The sequence below is a fragment of the Esox lucius genome, chromosome 19 (genome assembly GCF_011004845.1).
Source record: "Esox lucius isolate fEsoLuc1 chromosome 19, fEsoLuc1.pri, whole genome shotgun sequence".
Classification (NCBI taxonomy): domain Eukaryota; kingdom Metazoa; phylum Chordata; class Actinopteri; order Esociformes; family Esocidae; genus Esox; species Esox lucius.
In genome coordinates, this window is record NC_047587.1 from 140,399 (window position 1) to 159,796 (window position 19,398).

Here is a 19,398-nt window from a genome sequence, read left to right on the forward strand (position 1 = left end):
ACGTGACTTACCAATTGCATTGTGGAATCATTGACGTGTTGTATGCTGCCTGCTGTTACCTACCTGGCAACCTGCCAAACTATTTTTTTTTTTTTACTCTATATAAACTAATTGGTCAAATTATACTTTAAGAGTTTTACCAATGCCATATTTTTCATCTGTTGACCTCTTACCCAAGTTTACTACACCGGGATTCTTTTTGGACATAACTAACGGGACTACTCACCCCTGAACACCCGAGGCTAAGTATCATTACAATGCCTTATCACTGTAATTGTTGTAGCAACAACACGGAGGAGAACTATCGTCTTCAGTTAAAGATAGCAGAGTTAGAAGCTTGGCTTCTGACACAAATGTCAGGCAAGGATTATGTTAGTGTAGAAATAGAAAAAACTGCGTCTGTGCCACCAGGAAGAAACAATGTTAGCCCCCCAGCACAGTCTTGTTAGCTCCCCGGCACAGATCCCCCGAAACCTGAAGGATCTGCAGAAGGTCTGTATGGAGGAGTGGGCCAAAATCCCTGCTGCAGTGTGTGCAAACCTGGTCAAGAACTACAGGAAACGTATGATCTCTGTAATTGCAAACAAAGGTTTCTGTACCAAATATTAAGTTCTGCTCTTCTGATGTATCAAATACTTATGTCCTGCAATAAAATGCAAATTACTTACTTAAAAATCATACAATGTGATTTTCTGGATTTTGGTTTTAGATTCTGTCACTCACAGTTGAAGAGTACCTATGATAAAAAAATTACAGACTTCTACATGCTTTGTAAGTGGGAAAACCACTGTATCAAATACTTGTTCTCCCCAATGTACATGTATATATCTATACATATTGTTTAGAGTAATATCTATTGCTTCATGTAAGGAGGTAGTGTAGCTTAAAGTTGTTTGCCCAATAATTAATGTTCAGAGTAATGACCCAAACAAAGCAGTATACAATAAAATAAATGATTAAGAGGGTAGCAATACTTTGAGTTGACTGTAACATTTATGTAGACCTCATTTAACTTCTTGATTTTTCCTGAAGCCTGATTTCCTGAGGAAGAATGTGTAAGGCCAATTATTAACATTTAGAGTTCATGAACTGACCAGATATCACATGAATACAGAGAGACTGACAAACTAAGAAACAGACCAGTATTGCATGATAATACCAACAATGTTTATTATGTTTATTTGAATATATGTTTATCTGGGTACACTCTCTAAGTGCAGTGCAGGTCTTGACAGTCGCACGCGGTGACTGACATAACATTGTGATGTGTCAGGGTACCATTTGGACACAGCAGAGGAACACTCAGGGGCTCTGTCTTCATGGCTGTGCAACACACACACTCCTTCTTCATAGAGTTAGTCTCGAGAGAATACATACTCTTACTGTGACACTTCCCCTGGGAAAAAGATTGAGAGAAATAATGTAGCAAAGTCAAAGGAGTGAAATGGAGAGAGAAAAAGAGAGGAAGAGAAAGACAAAAATATAGACATAGAAAAAGACAGAGATAGATGGAGAAAGAATTGAGTGAAGAAGAGGATGAGAGAAATATTACAGAATTCAATATGTAAATCACTCTAGATAAATATTATGATTACAACACTCTTCATAAGGGTCATGATTACAACATTTAGATAAGGGTTAGGGATCATAACACTACATAAGGGAGTTTCTGTTAAGAAAGGTACATTAATCAGAGTACCGATGCTCAGTTCATGGAAGCCATAGCCATCTCTCCAACAATAAGTGCTGAGTCCGTTGATCTACTCCTGGATAATTTTAATGCCAAAATATTGAATGTCATGGATTATGTTGCACCGGTAAAGGTATAAAAAACTCAGAGCAAACAGAAAACACCATGGAGAACCACCATGATGGTAAATTCCCTGAAAAGAGAATGTAAGAAAGCAGAACTTAAGTGGTGAAAAACTAAACTTCAAATCCACTACAACATCTATGAACAAAGCCTTGGTAGCTTCAACTATGAGTTACGCAGGGCCAGACAGCAACATTTATCAGGAATGATCAACAAGAATATAAACAATACCCACACTCTATTTGTCATGGTCAACAAGCTTACAAACCCAATAAAGCTGATGGCATCAGATCTGGTGTCCACTGTGAAATTTAATTAATTTGCATGTATTGTTATGGAATTTCTTGAACGGATATATAGTTAATTCTATAAATGAGGTACTTAGTTAAAGTACTGAATCCGCATGAAAGGAATGTGGGAGAGGGGGATCTGGTATTTGTTAATGGTCATCATTGAATGGTGTCAGTATATCATTAGGTCCTCCATCAATCTGTCTCTTCTTTGCCCAGGTGGTGTGTCCCTTCTGCGTTGAATAGGTCACCTACAGTGTCTTTAGGACCTTAGGATAAGGTGGGGGGACAGCCCGCCCTTTGGGTATTACCTATGTATTGTTGACAGCTGGGCAGTATCTTACCACACCCCTTTTAACTGTATTAAATTCTGACCATGTATTTTCCTCAGAGATTCTTCACCGTGTTTATTCTGTAAGCTTTTGACGCGTCTCTACTTGCAAGTAAATTAAACAATTAATTGTGCCAAGATTATTTTGTCTCTGTACTAACTTCCATTAAGAGTTCTTAACAAGGAAACCCTAACCCTTATCCAGGACATTTCCTTAACAGTTTATTTTGTGAAAATACAGATTTGTTGGATATCAGGTGAGTACCTGTTTTATGCGCTCTTTCAAACCAATTCTGGTTAAAAGCCGATCTTGGGTGCTCTCTTTCTCTCTTCCCTCCCCCCTCAAGAGGGATTGGCGACGGAAGACTGTGACTTCATTAAGCAACCCCAGCTTTGTACTCTGCTAGTTTGTACCCACCCTTAAAGAGACAGTACCGACGTCTACAGCTCTGCTTCTTCGACCCTGAAATCCCAGACGTCAGTTTTAAGAATGTTTTAACTATTTTGGATGCAGACTCTGTTCACCATGTTTTGAAGAACTTTTTACACATTTATTAATAAATTGATTTATTGGTCTGTGTGTGTGTGGCAAAATCCAGAAAAGAACCAATTGGGTGTCTGGTAGTGACAATATATTAGTAGAGGTTTAGTCCTCTAGTTTAACCCTAGATGGTGACAATAATGTCAGTTAGGTTACCAAACTTTCATGAACCAGAGATCACAATTGCAACGGTAGCCTTTACTCTACTACGGTAACCAGACCAGCAACTACCTCACAGCACAGTGCCTGCGTGTGGTCCTAAAGCCAGCCTGATTCGAATTACGCTATTTTTTTACCATACTGCAACGTTCTAAAGAGTTTGAGCTTTCATTATAATAAGAGTTGTGTTGATAAACTGCATTTTCAGAATGTCCCACTCATGTATGATGAAACTTCCGCCCCTGGGGAGAGCTCACGATCAAGGCCCAATCAAACGAATAGACTTCCATTACATATCAACTGCTCAATAAGGTATTTCCTATGTTTTACCAATAGTTATTCTGTAATGCAAGTTCTGGTGCTATCAGAGGAATAACCTCTGTGTAAATGTAACAATGTGCTGGTGACAGATAATGCTTGTTGTTGTGCTGCTACATTGATGAAGGGTATTATCTCCGAAAGGACTGTTGAGTTTATCCAAGCACTCGAGTGCAAGGATTGAGAGACCAGGGTGAAGAGTCCCCAAGGAGGGTGGTTAGAGAATTGGAACAATCTGACTGTTTTTATTCTATTGCATTTATATTATTTTTATTTGTAAAGCATATTAAATTGCTTCTTTATATGAATTGCGCTATATAAGTAAATCTTGTGACTTTTTTCAATTTTCACTGTGGGCACAGAGGGGCCTGTCCTGCTGGGTTAGCACTCTAGGAAGGTCCTCCAACAACTGCAAAAATAGGCCGACCCAAGAAGGTAGTCATCCAGCCTCAAATGCAAGAGGTGTGTATTTACATGGCTTATGTACACTATTATTTTAGTTAATTTACATTTTCATGCATACTGTTCGCTTTGTTTTTAAATGTTTAATGTACACTGTCCATTTGTAGATTACCATATGGCCAAAGGCCATGTATACAATCCAAAAGTCTTGTTTATACAAAGTCAACACTGAATATCTCCGAACAGCAATCACCTAGCGCTCCGAAACAGTTTAATAAACTCCACATGCTCTAACAGGATATTTTATTTGTATTTTTCTGAAACCATAAAGATTTTTAGTACCATCAATTTATATCATTTTCAACACACTTGAGGCCTGTACTTAAGCACACATTTTGAAATATCTCAAAAGGTTTTAAAGCCCTGAGGTGGTTTTGCAGTATACCTAACAATCCAGACAGACACCATCTGCCTAGCCACATTTTTGTACAGGAATACAACTAAATGTACTTGAGAGCACCTTGCATTTGCCTCATGAAGTTTGCCACATGATGGATTTTTGAGGAACTGCAATTTTTGTTCCAAAACCTTGAAAGGAATTTGGGCGAAATGCCAAATAAAGTCTTTAATTAGGGTTAGATCCCTTTTGTACAAGGGATAGATCACTTTGGATAATGGATAGATCACTTTGGATTAGGGATCGTGTTATATCAGTCTTGAAATGGGTTGGATCCCTTTGTATAAGCATTAGATGAATGATGAGGATGCATTATTCTCACCTCACAGTAGTGTAGTTCTATTGGTTGCTGTGACTGACAGTCATCCACTTTGATATAGTTGAGAGTTCCCACCATCTTAGTGCACTCTGGCTCAGTGCCTATGCATAGACACACATATACACACACACACACACACACACACACACTTATTACACATACACAAAGCTAATGCACACACTTATTTCATGCATACACACACCTTTCACACAAACACAGATTTTGCACAAACACATGATACTTACACATCTCACAACAGCTTGTTCCTATCTGGCTGACCTTCCCCTGAACAACGGACACACAAAGTATTTTGTAATTATAATATTATGCAGAATATACACAGTAATATAATATATGTAATAATGTAATAATGTATGTAATAATGTAATATATTATAGTATATACAGCTACAATAAACACAGTCTTTTCTACATCTTATTTTACGAAGTCAACTGAGACACATATTCTCTTTCTAGCAATGTCTCCTTCACTGACGAGTTAAACTGGTTCTACGCACGCTTCAACAGGGACAACAAAGATCCAGCCATTACAGTTGAGCTCCCCCCAGACGACCTCCCCCTCAGAATATCTAGATGTGTTGTCTGCACTGAGCAGGGTGAATGCACACAGGGCTGCTGGCCCTGATGGCGTCCCCAGGCGTGTGCTCAGAACATATACTGGCCGAGGTCTTTACTGACATTTTCTACCTGTCACTGGTCCAGGCAGTTGTCCCCACGTGCTTCAAGACCACAGCCATTGTGCCAGTGCCGAAGCAGTCGACCACGTCTAGCCTGAATGACTTCTGACCAGTTGCACTCACCTCCATGATCATGAAGCGCTTTGAAATACTAGTTCTGGACCACCTTAAGTTCTGCCTCCCCCAACACTGGATCCCTACCAGTTTGCCTACCAGACAAACAGGTCTACAGAGGGTCTAACACTCCGCCCTGACCCACTTGGACAAAACCAACACCTATGTGAGAATGCTGTTCATAGACATTAGCTCAGCATTCAATACGGTCATCCCCACTAGGCTGGTCAACAAACTCCACGACCTGGGGATCAGCCCCTCTCTCTACAACAACACATCACTGGTACCCAGCTCCCTGCCATCGTAGACCTCCAGCACATCACTGGTGTCCCGCTCCCTGCCATCATAGACCTCCAGCACATCACTGGTGCCCAGCTCCCTGCCATTATAGACCTCCAGCACATCACTGGTGCCCAGCTCCCTGCCATCATAGACCTCCAGCACATCACTGGTGCCCAGCTCCCTACCATCATAGACCTCCAGCACATCACTGGTGCCCAGCTCCCTGCCATCATAGACCTCCAGCACATCACTGGTGCCCAGTTCCCTGCCATCGTAGACCTCCAGTGCAAGCGGTGTCTACATAGGGCGTGCGGCATCATCAGGGACCCTTCCCACCCATGCCACAAACTGTTTGCCCTCACGGTACAGGTCTCTTTGTTCCCACGCCAGCAGGCTCAGGAACAGTTTCTTCCCAGCTACTGTAACCCTGCTGAACTCTGTACTCATCACTAACCCACCCGCCCTAGTACTGCCTCTCAGAGACCTTGTTGCACAACTCCCTTGTACTACTGGACTCTGACACTGCCTTGCAAAATCTGATAAGGAAGTTTTCAGTTGTTACACGTATCTTGCTCCTTCAATTTAGCTGCACTGTACATTTAGAATTGCTTTTGTACTAGATGTACTTGTCTACCACAGGAACCTCACTGCTGCTATCCCTGCATTTCAGTTGTACAGACTACCTTACACCTCCAATTTGCTCGACTGTACAGTCAGAACTGATGTTTGCACTTGCATTTGCCTCATTACACAACTATTCATTTCCCACTTGTACATACAGTTGTGCTAAAAAATTTGCATACCCTTGGAGAATTGGTAATATATGTACCGTTAGAGCCATTGTCGTGCTGGAAAGTCCAAGAGCGTCCCATGCGCACCTTTTGTGCAGAAGAATGCAAATTGTCTGCCAGTTTTTATGATAAAATGCAGCATTCATCTTGCCATCAATTTTCACAAGATTCCCTGTGCCTTTAGATCTCACACACCCCCAAAACATCAGTGAGCCACCACCATGCTTCAGAGTGGGGATGGTATTTTGTTCACTCTAGCCCTTGTTGACCCCTCTCCAAACATAGCGCTTATGGTTGTGACCATAAAGCTCTATTTTGGTCTCCTCACTCCAATTTACGGTGTGCCAGAAGCTGTGAAGCATGTTAAGGTGTTGGGCATATTGTAACCAAGCTTTTTTGTGGCATTGGCGCAGTAAAGGCTTCTTTCTGGCAACTTGACCATGCAGACCAAGTTTTGTCGTATTGTGCTCCTAGAAACAACCACACAGCCATTTTCAAGAGCAGCCTGTATTTCTCTTGAGGTTACCTGTGGGTTTTTCTTTGTATACCGAACAATTCTTTTGGCAGTTTTAAAATCTCTCTTGGTCTATCTGACCTTGGCTTGGTATCAAGAGATCCCCGAATGTTCCACTTCTTTATTGAACAGTACTGACTGGCATATCTTTTTGTATCCTTTTCCATCTTTATAAAGTGTACCTTGTTACGCAGGTCTTTTGACAGTTCTTTCATGCTCCCCATGGCTCAGTATCAAGCCAGTTCAGTGCATCCATGTGAAAGCCAACAAACTCATTGACTATACAGATACACTAATTGCAATTTAAAAAGTCACAGGTGTGGGAGATTCACCTCTAATTGCCATTTTTACCTGTGTGTGTCACCTTCTGTGTCTGTAACAAGGCCAAACATTCAAGCGTATGTAAACTTTTTATCACGGCCATTTGGGTGATTTCTGTTATTATGATTTAAAAAGCAGCCACACAACTATGTGATAATAAATGGCTTCATATGTTCACTATCCTTAAATAAAAGACAACATTTTACAATTTATGCCAGGGTATGCAAACTTATGAGCACAACTGTACATATATTTAATACTCATACATTTTCTGCCATCCCCTATTTGCCTTCATTTCACATTTAGAATTGCCATTTGTGCTGTATTTGCCTTCATTGCACATCAATATATTCCACTTGCAACCTCTGGTTAGACGCTAACTACATTTCATTGTGCTTTGCTCTTACTGTTCAATGACAAAAAAGTTGAATGTAATCTAATCTATTTGCAGAAATGACCTGAAAGCATGGGCTATTTGACTTTCCCAGTGACAAAAATATTTTTCACCTTGCTAGCTTGTGGTTTCGACCGACCATCTTTTGTGAATCAGATGCTAAAACAGCTACACAACCTGCTACCCTGTAGATATTACTATTGAGTGTGTGGCCATACCCCATGGTCCAGGCAAAGTTGGCGTTCAAAAGGAGGGCAGGTGGTCAAAATGGTCTTGAGAACCAGCTCTCCTTTACTGTTGACACCACAGGAGAACTGGCTACAGCCTTCGGTCAGAGTTGTGTTGACCTGGAGGGTATATAGACAGGCTTAGAAAGGACAGTTTTTAATCAGAGTTGTGTTCACCTGGAGGGTATATAGACAGGCTTAGAAAGGACAGTTTTTAATCAGAGTTGTGTTCACTTGGAGGATATATAGACAGGCTTAGAAAGGACAGCCTTTAATGAGAGTTTAGGGTTAGTAGTTATGGTCAGGGGTTAGGATTTAGAGGGTTAAGTTTAGGGATAGAGAGAAGTGTGTCTAACCTGGATAGTGATGGTGTGGCCATCATTTTGTTGGACAATGCAGGCAGTGGCCACACAACGACCACAACACGACTCTGGAACCTCCTCTAGAACATAACCCTGCAACACACACAAACAGAGGCCATATAGTTCCCAATATAGGATGATGAAGGGTTAGGCCGAGATTTCTGATGAATCAAACAATCAATCAAATTTATTTATAAAGCCTTTTATAACACAGCAGTTGTCACAAAGTGCTTTACAGAGACACCCGGCCTTAAACCCCAAAGAGAAAACAACAGCAGTGTTGAATTTCAGTGGCTAGGAAAAACTCCCTAAGAAGGCCGAATTTTAGGAAGAAACCTAGAGAGGACCCAGGCTCAGAGGGGTGACCAGTCCTCTGCTGGCTGTGCCGGGTGAGATATTAAGAGTCCAATTAGAATAATAAATAAATTTCTCTGGGCTAAATCCAGAGTCTATTTGATTCTAGACTAGGTCAAAAGTATGACCAGGTGGACAAGGACAGCAACGGGCCCCCCAAACCAGGTTCTCCGCAGGTGTGGATCAGGACCTCATCTCCTCCTAAAATTTTAAACTGGAGGAGACTGAGAAAAGTTATAAAGTGCATTCCTCATATCCCCCAGCACAATAATATAGCAGCGTAACACCTTGGAACTGAGACAGGGGGATCCACCCACATTGCCAGGCATCAACCAAAGGGACACCCACCATCCGCAACCACCTTGAAAGAGGGCAGAGTATTGCCAGTAGAGTTCAGCCCAATTGCACAAGTGCGCAACAGAGAGACAACAACAAGCCAGTGACTCTTCCCCTGAAAGGCATTGGAGGGAGGGCACCCCAGTGGCCACGAGAGCCCACCTGGCAAGACAGCAAGGGTGGACAGTATCAAGCCTTCTGGTCACCTTCACGCCCCCGGGCCAGGCTACACCTAATTATAAACTGTACTGTAGAGATACATTTTTAGTAGACACTTGAAAGTTTGCACTGAGTTTGTATTTCTAACCTTAATTGGCAGATCATTCCACAGTAGTGGAGCTCTATGAGAAAAAGCCCTGCCGCCAGCTGTTTGTTTAGAAAGAATGATGGGGGTGATGAGGATGATGGTCATGGGGACAATGGTGGTGATGTGGATTATGATGGTGATAGGACAATGGTAGTGGTGATGATGAAGGTGATAATGAGGATACTGATGGTGATGATGATAATGGTGGTGATGAAGATGGTGATGATGAGTATGATGATGGTGATGATGAAGATGGTGATAATGAGGATACTGATGGTGATGATGATAATGGTGGTGATGATGATGATGATGATGGTGGTGATGAAGATGGTGGTGATGAGGCTGATAATGACAGTGGTGATGAGGATGATGATGGTGGTGATGAAGATGATGGTCGTGATGATGATTATAATGGTGGTGATGAGGATGATGGTGGTGATGAGGATGATGATGGTGATGAGGATGATGATGGTGATGAGGATGATGATGGTGATGAGGATGATTATAATGGTGATGATGTGGATGATGATGGTGATGAGGATAATGATGGTGGTGATGATTATAATGGTGGTGATGATTATAATGGTGTTGATGAGGATGATGGTAGTGGTGATGATTATAAAGGTGGTGATGAGGATGATGGTGGTGATGACGAAGATGATGGTGGTGATGATGAAGATGATGGTGGTGATGATGATGATTATAATGGTGGTGATGAGGATGATGGTGGTGATGAGAATGATGGTGGTGATTAGAATGATGGTGGTGACGAGGATGATGGTGGTGATGAGGATGATGATGGTGGTGGTGATGATTATAAAGGTGGTGATGAGGATGATGGTGGTGATGAGGATGATGATGGTGGTGGTGATGATTATAAAGGTGGTGATGAGGATGATGGTAGTGATGATTATAATGGTGATGGTGGTGATGGTAATGATTATTACCCTGACCTCTCCTTTGATGAAAATATAAAATATGTCTGAAGAGTTGCTTATTTTCATCTTCAAAAACGGATTCAGAAAAACTAATCCATGCTTTTGTTACTTCTAGATTAGATTACTGCAATGCTCTTCTTTCCGGTTACCCTGACAAATTAATAAACTTGAATTAGTGCTGGACACGGCTGCTAGAATCCTAACTAGAACAACAAAATATTTAACACATTACTCCAGTACTAGCCTCTTTACACTGGCTACCTGTTAGGGTTAGGGCTGATTTTAAGGTTTTATTGTTAACCTATAAATCAATACACGGCCTTCTTAGGGAGTTTTTCCTAGCCACTGAAATTCAACACTACTGTTGTTTGCTCCTTGGGGTTTAATGCTGGGTGTTTTGTAAAAGCACGTTGTGACAACTGCTAATGTAAAAAGGGCTTTATAAATAAATTGTATATTGTGATGATTTTGATGGTGGGGATGATGAGGATGATGGTGTTGATGAGGATGATGGTGGTGATTATAAGGATATAGGGTGGTGGTGAGGATGACGATGGGAATGATGATAAATTATAGTGATGATGGGGTGATGATGATGATGATAAGGGTGAAAATGTTAGTTTTGATGGTGATTATGGTAATTATGGTGATGATGAGGATGATGGTGATGATGATGATAAGCGTGAAAGTGTTACTTTTGATGGTGATTATGATAATTATGGTGATGATGGTGATGGTGAATATGATAATTATGGTGATGATGATGATAAGGGTGAAAGTGTTACATTTGATGGTGATTATGATAATTATGGTGATGATGAGGATAATGGGGAGGAAGATGTCTTACCTCTGGACAGGTAGGACAGCTGATTCTTCGGCAGGATAACTTGTATCTTTTAACGGCTCCATCTTCCACCGAGCATGAACAGTGTGTACACATATCCACCATCAGACGCTCCCCTGCCTACACACACACCATACAGACAGACGGACACACACATAAACATACACACCAAACAGACACACACACACACACACACACAAACAAACATACATAATCACACACACACACAGACAAAGACATACGCAAACAAAGACAAACGCACCACACACACACAAACATACACACACACACACACAAACCAACACACCACACAGATAGACACACACACGCACCCCCCACAAGGAGAAACACAGAAAAATACACAAAGACACTCACACACACAGACAAATACGCACACCACGCACAAACACAACAACATTATTCATTAAATCGTTAAGAATACATGGTACATGTTTGTGTAATGGGCCGTGGCCACTAGGCTTTCAATAGAGTCACATGACCATCTGTTTGGGCAGTGTGGGATACCTGGCAGAGTGAAGCTGGCCTGACAGACGTGAAAAATAATATGGAAGTTTAACTTGACATTAGGTAACAGCCAATCAGAAGAGGTGTGTCTGTTTCTCCTGTCCGTAGTAATGCCTTTCATAGTTCCTACCATGCAATCTTTCCTACAACCAACATTGAGGACAAATTTGTCATTGCAGTGTCTGGATTTCCAGGGCTGCATAATGGTCTGGTAAAGGTGTCTGAGGCCGTGAACCTGGTGGGTTTTATGAAGATCAATGCACACTTTGTCATTAAATAAACAAAATCTACAGTAACTAATGTATTACTACACTTTAGATACTGTACTAGTACACTGTTGCTACTGTACTACTACACTTCAGCTACTGTACTACTCTACTTTAACTACTGTACTAATACACTTTAGCTACTGTGCTACTACACTTTAGCTACTGTACTAGTACATTGTTGCTAATGTACTACTACACTTTAGCTACTGTACTACTATAGTTTAGCTACTGTCCTACTATACTTTAGTTACTGTCCTACTACACTGTTGTTACTGTACTACTACACTGTTGCTACTGTACTACTACACTGTTGTTACTGTACTACTACACTGTTGTTACTGAACTATAACACTAACCACTGTAATACTACGCTGTAGCTACTGTATTATTACACTGTACCTACTTTCTCTGCCAATTTGAATTATGATTCATTTGGTTACTTTCATGAACCTATTTATTCCTCATCCTTACCTGTGCTCAGAAAAGTGGACTGACATCATACTACTGCTATGCTAGTCAATGTAAACTTCCTTTGTTGATAACAAAACAACAAACTTTTTTGAACAAAAACCCATCCACAAGTGGCCAGTGAAATAAGTGTAGACATGAAAAGCCTGTCTAGTGTACAGGACCTGTCTGGGTTTGTGAATATTTGTGTGTGTGTTGTATTATTTGTGTGTGTGTATGTGTGTGTTGTCTTACTCCTATCAGGGTGTGGTTGAGAACACAGGCGTCTTGGGGAGCTGTGGAGAGATTGCAAGAAAGTTATGGATGGCTGTGGAGAAACATAAGTAGTGATATGGATGGCAATAGAGAAACTTAGATAGTGATATGGATGGCTGTGGAGAAACATAAGTAGTGATATGGATGGCAATAGAGAAACTTAGATAGTGATATGGATGGCAATAGAGAAACTTAGATAGTGATATGGATGGCAATAGAGAAACTTAGATAGTGATATGGATGGCAATAGAGAAACTTAGATAGTGATATGGATGGCAATAGAGAAACTTAGATAGTGATATGGATGGCAATAGAGAAACTTAGATAGTGATATGGATGGCAATAGAGAAACTTAGATAGTGATATGGATGGCAATAGAGAAACTTAGATAGTGATATGGATGGCAATAGAGAAAACTTAGATAGTGAAATGGATGGCAATAGAGAAAACTTAGATAGTGATATGGATGGCAATAGAGAAACTTAGATAGTGATATGGATGGCAATAGAGAAACTTAGATAGTGATATGGATGGCAATAGAGAAACTTAGATAGTGATATGGATGGCAATAGAGAAACTTAGATAGTGATATGGATGGCAATAGAGAAACTTAGATAGTGATATGGATGGCAATAGAGAAACTTAGATAGTGATATGGATGGCAATAGAGAAACTTAGATAGTGAAATGGATGGCAATAGAGAAACTTAGATAGTGAAATGGATGGCAATAGAGAAACTTAGATAGTGATATGGATGGCAATAGAGAAACTTAGATAGTGATATGGATGGCAATAGAGAAACTTAGATAGTGATATGGATGGCAATAGAGAAACTTAGATAGTGATATGGATGGCAATAGAGAAACTTAGATAGTGATATGGATGGCAATAGAGAAACTTAGATAGTGATATGGATGGCAATAGAGAAACTTAGATAGTGATATGGATGGCAATAGAGAAACTTAGATAGTGAAATGGATGGCAATAGAGAAACTTAGATAGTGATATGGATGGCAATAGAGAAAACTTAGATAGTGATATGGATGGCAATAGAGAAACTTAGATAGTGATATGGATGGCAATAGAGAAACTTAGATAGTGAAATGGATGACAATAGAGACACATGGATGTATCAGGAACTAAGGGCCTCTCAGACATCCTAAATGGACTTGGGTCCTTCAACAGTATATGTTGTGCTTCAACATTGTTGTTGCTTGCTTCTTGGGGTTTCAGGGTGTTTTGTAAAATGACTTTGTGACAACTGCTAAATGGACAAAGGTACCTCCCAGGCATCCTAAATGGACATAGGTACCTCCCAGGCATCCTAAATGGACATAGGTACCTCCCAGGCATCCTAAATGGACATAGGTACCTCCCAGGCATCCTAAATGGACATAGGTACCTCCCAGGCATCCTAAATGGACAAAGGTACCTCCCAGGCATCCTAAATGGACAAAGGTACCTCCCAGGCATCCTAAATGGACAAAGGTACCTCCCAGGCATCCTAAATGGACAAAGGTACCTCCCAGGCATCCTAAATGGACAAAGGTACCTCCCAGGCATCCTAAATGGACAAAGGTACCTCCCAGGCATCCTAAATGGACAAAGGTACCTCCCAGGCATCCTAAATGGACAAAGGTACCTCCCAGGCATCCTAAATGGACATAGGTACCTCCCAGGCATCCTAAATGGACATAGGTACCTCCCAGGCATCCTAAATGGACATAGGTACCTCCCAGGCATCCTAAATGGACATAGGTACCTCCCAGGCATCCTAAATGGACAAAGGTACCTCCCAGGCATCCTAAATGGACAAAGGTACCTCCCAGGCATCCTAAATGGACAAAGGTACCTCCCAGGCATCCTAAATGGACAAAGGTACCTCCCAGGCATCCTAAATGGACAAAGGTACCTCCCAGGCATCCTAAATGGACAAAGGTACCTCCCAGGCATCCTAAATGGACAAAGGTACCTCCCAGGCATCCTAAATGGACAAAGGTACCTCCCAGGCATCCTAAATGGACAAAGGTACCTCCCAGGCATCCTAAATGGACAAAGGTACCTCCCAGGCATCCTAAATGGACAAAGGTACCTCCCAGGCATCCCAAACGGGCATTGGTACCTCTCAGGAATCAAAAAGATAGGTTCCTTCCTTAATTGTCCTTGCAGTTTGAATTTAAGGCGGACCATTTCTGTCACAATGACCTAACCCTAACCCTATACCAAAACTGCAGTTTGGCATATACTGTGTTTGTGTGTGCGGGTTTGTTTCTGTGTGTGCGGGTTTGCGTTTGTGTGTGTGTTGGTTTGTATTTGTGTGGGTTTGTGTGTGTATGTGTGTGCAGGTTTGTGTGTGTGTGCGGGTTTCTGTGGGTTTCTGTGGATTTGTGTGTGTGTGTGTGTGGGTTTGTATGTGCGTTTGTGCGGGTTTACGTGTGTGTTTGTGCAGGTTTATGTGTGTGTGTTTGTGCGGGTTTGTGTGTGTGTGCGGGTTTGTGTGTGTGTGCGGGTTTGTTTGTTTGTGCAGCTTTGTGTGTGTGTGTAGGTTTGTGTGTGTGTGTGTGTGGGTTTGTGTGTGTGTGTGGGTATATACCACAGTGGCATTGTGGACAGCAGGCGGATGTGTCACAGTGCAGCTCCGTTCCCAGGGGGCAGGGTGGGGGATCTAGTGGCGGACAGCTGACGTTGGTGTGTGTGATGAAAACCTCTCCGTCTCCCACAGAAACACACTGATGCAACACACACATGTCCTCCGGAGACCTCCACACCTCCCCCAGCTACCAAAAGATGGACAAATCAAACGTTTCATTCATTCTCTTACACACTAACAACGACTTTCACACTAAAGCAGACACACACACCCTCTGACCTTTCTCAGCCGTCCTTCCGTCTGTATGTCTCCAGGTGTATGTCTGTCATTCTCCACACAGCTGGACTTCCTGCAGCTCCCACAACACTTCCCCTGAGACTCCACATATACCGAACCCTACACACAAACACATCACATGACATCTTCCTCACCAAACCCTACACACAAACACATCACATGACATCTTCCTCACCAAACCCTACACACAAACACATCACATGACATCTTCCTCACCGAATCCTACACACAAACACATCACATGACACCTTCCTCACCAAACCCTACACACAAACACATCACATGACACCTTCCTCACCAAACCCTACACACAAACACATCACATGACACCTTCCTCACCAAACCCTACACACAAACACATCACATGACACCTTCCTCACCAAACCCTACACACAAACACATCACATGACACCTTCCTCACCACTCATGTGTCTGTCTGTCTCTGTCTGTCTTTGTCTGTCTGTCTCTGTCTGTGTCTGTCTCTGTCTGTCAGTCTGGCTGTCTGTCTCTGTCTGTCTGTGTCTGTCTGTCTGTGTCTGTCTGTCTGTGTCTGTCTGTCTGTCTGTGTCTGGCTGTCTTTGTCTGGCTGTCTTTGTCTGGCTGTCTGTGTCTGGCTGTCTGTGTCTGGCTGGCTGTCTGGCTGTGTCTGAGTGTGTCTCTCTGAGTGTGTCTCTCTGAGTGTGTCTCTCTGAGTGTGTCTGTCTGTGTGTGTTTGTTGTATGGGTGTTTGTATGTGAGGTTATTCATGCCAGCTTGTGTTTGTACTGCTCATTCTTTACACTACTATGTACCCATTATCAATAATATACAGTGCCTTTTATTCAGACCCCTTCACTTTCTCTGCATTTCCTGTGGTATAGTCTTAAAGAAATTAAATCAATGAATAAGGCTTCAATCTGCACAATGTTCCGTACAATTACAATAACAAAACACTGAAAAAAAAACAAACACAAGGTACCATGAGATACAGTGACCTCTGTATTATGCAGTTTCTCAGGTAAGATGAGGTACCATCAGGTACAGTGATCTCTGTATTATGCAGTACCTCAGATAATACAAGATAACATTATGTACATAAGGTACAGTGATCTCTGTATTATGCAGTTTCTCAGGTAATACAAGATAACATTATGTACATAAGGTACAGTGATCTCTGTATTATGCAGTTTCTCAGGTAATACAAGATAACATTATGTACATAAGGTACAGTGATCTCTGTATTATGCAGTTTCTCAGGTAATACAAGATAACATTATGTACATAAGGTACAGTGATCTCTGTATTATGCAGTACCTCAGATAATACAAGATAACATTATGTACATAAGGTACAGTGATCTCTGATACCTTTGGTAAGAGACAGGTAATGTGCAGGTTGGTGTGTGTGTGTAATTACCAGGGAGACAGGTGTGGTCACAGACAGGAGGAACACAGTGGGCAAATTGCAGAAGTGTGTGTAGTTACCAGGGGACAGGTGTTTTTGTGTGTCTGTGTGTGTCTGTGTGTGCTGTTACTAGGGGATAGGTGTGTGTAGTTACGAGGGGACAGGTGTTTTTGTGTGTTTGTGTGCTGTTACCAGGGGACAGGTGTGTGTAGTTACGAGGGGACAGGTGTTTTTGTGTGTCTGTGTGTGTGTGTGTGTGCTGTTACCAGGAGACAGGTGTGTGTGTGTGTGTAGTTACGAGGGGACAGGTGTGGTCACAGACAGGAAGGACACTGGTTAATGTGCAGTTTGGTTTGTATATGTGTTTGTGTGTGGTTACAATGAAATATTAAATAATGTGCAGGTTGGCATGTGTGTGTGTAGTTACCAGGGGACAGGTGTGTGTGTGTAGTTATCAGGGGACACAGGGCATTGTGCAGGTTGGTATGTGTGTGTGTGTGTGTGTGTGTGTGTGCAGTTACCACGGGACAGGTTTGTGTGTGTGTGTGTGGGTGTAGTTACCAGGGGACAGGTGTGGTCACAGACAGGAGGGACACACTGGGCAATGTGCAGGTTGGTGTGTGAGTCCCGTTGTTGGGTGCAGCTGCACTTTTCACAACCTTCCTCCCATTGGCTCCCCACATGGTAGACCACGCCCCCTACTACACAAACCTACATAGACAGAAAAGTAAACACACACACACACACACTTAAAAACATGAACATACACACAGACACACACAAATAGACAAACACGCACAAAAACACACAATTTTACACACAATCTCACATACACAGTCAACTGGACTGTTAGCACAAACAAAATGGGTGCATGTTAGTCTGAGGTTTTGTGAATGTAGCTTGAAAATTGGGTTATGTGTTCACAGTTTAGAGAAAGGGAGAGCAGCTTTCAAGAAATGTCTTAGCAATCGAGAAAAACTGTAAAAAATAACAAGGATTTTGGAGGACAGATGGGCTTTCTTCAGCCTCCTCAAAAAAGAAAGGTGCTGGTGGTCCAGGAAAGCTTATCTGAGATGTGGACACCCAGGAATTTGAAGCTGGACACATGCTTCAGTTTAGTGACATTGATGAGAACTGGGGCTTGACTGCAGCTTTAAGACTTCCTGTAATCCACAGTGAGCTCCTTGGTTTTCTCTGCATTGAGGGCCAGGTTGTTGTCAGCTCACCATACCACCAGGCACTTGACCTCCTCCCTGTAGGCTGACTCGTCATTGTCACTGATCAGGCCTATCACCGTGGTGTCATCAACAAACTTGACGATGGTGTTGGAACTGTGTACAGGAACGCAGTCGTGGGTGAAGAGGGAGTACAGGAGGGGGCTCAGCACGCAGCCTTGTGGAACACCAGTGTTCAGGATCAGGGTGGAGGAGGTGAGCTTGTCTAACCTGACAGACTGGGGTCTGTTGGTTAGGAAGTCCAAAGTCCAGTTGCAGAGAGAGGGGCTGGTCCATGGAGTTTATTGGAGTTTATTGACCAGCCTACAGGGGATGACCATGTTGAATGCTGAGCTATGTAACGCTCCCTGTTGTTTTAGTTTTTTTAGTCAGTGTATTATGAATGACTATATACACTCACCTGAAGGATTATTAGGAACACCATACTAATACTATGTTGGACCCCCTTTCGCCTTCAGAACTGCCTTAATTCTACGTGGCATTGATTCAACAAGGTGCAGAGAGCATTCTTTAGAAATGTTGGCCCATATTGATAGGATAGCATCTTGCAGTTTGATGGAGATTTGTGGGATGCACATCCAGGGCACGAAGCTCCCGTTCCACCACATCCCAAAGATGCTCTATTGGGTTGAGATCTGGTGACTGTGGGGGCCATTTCAGTACAGTGAACTCATTGTCATGTTCAAGAAACCAATTTGAAATGATTCGAGCTTTGTGACATGGTGCATTATCCTGCTGGAAGTAGCCATCAGAGGATGGGTACATGGTGGTCATAAAGGGATGGACATGGTCAGAAACAATGCTCAGGTTGGCCGTGGCATTTAAACGATGCCCAATTGGCACTAAGGGACCTAAAGTGTGCCAAGAAAACATTCCCCACACCATTACACCACCACCACCAGCCTGCACAGTGGTAACAAGGCATGATGGATCCATGTTCTCATTCTGTTTACGCCAAATTCTGACTCTACCATCTGAATGTCTCAACAGAAATCGAGACTCATCAGACCAGGCAACATTCTTCCAGTCTTCAACTGTCCAATTTTGGTGAACTAGTGCAAATTGTAGCCTCTTTTTCCTATTTGTAGTAGAGATGAGTGGTACCCGGTGGGGTCTTCTGCTGTTGTAGCCCATCCGCCTCAAGGTTGTGCGTGTTGTGTCTTCACAAATGCTTTGCTGCATACCTCTGTTGTAATGAGTGGTTATTTCAGTCAAAGTTGCTCTTCTATCAGCTTGAATCAGACGGCCCATTCTCCTCTGACCTC

At 42.3% G+C, this 19,398-nt stretch overlaps 1 protein-coding gene across 2 annotated transcripts in view; it reads right to left on the bottom strand.

The window, feature by feature from the left end:
* Window positions 1-1,145: 1,145 nt before the first annotated feature.
* The window catches only part of vwf (von Willebrand factor), a 99,851-nt gene continuing 81,598 nt past the window's right edge, over window positions 1,146-19,398 (bottom strand). For both annotated transcript variants that reach the window (XM_034288295.1, XM_034288294.1), the window contains 10 exons: window positions 17,460-17,609; window positions 15,498-15,614; window positions 15,222-15,405; window positions 12,608-12,648; window positions 11,115-11,231; window positions 8,327-8,425; window positions 7,962-8,090; window positions 4,876-4,915; window positions 4,634-4,731; window positions 1,146-1,396 (listed from right to left, as the gene is read on the bottom strand). In XM_034288295.1, the coding sequence (XP_034144186.1) occupies window positions 1,211-1,396; window positions 4,634-4,731; window positions 4,876-4,915; window positions 7,962-8,090; window positions 8,327-8,425; window positions 11,115-11,231; window positions 12,608-12,648; window positions 15,222-15,405; window positions 15,498-15,614; window positions 17,460-17,609 (1,161 nt within the window). In that variant the 3' untranslated portion in view covers window positions 1,146-1,210. The remainder of the gene's footprint in view (window positions 1,397-4,633; window positions 4,732-4,875; window positions 4,916-7,961; window positions 8,091-8,326; window positions 8,426-11,114; window positions 11,232-12,607; window positions 12,649-15,221; window positions 15,406-15,497; window positions 15,615-17,459; window positions 17,610-19,398) is intronic.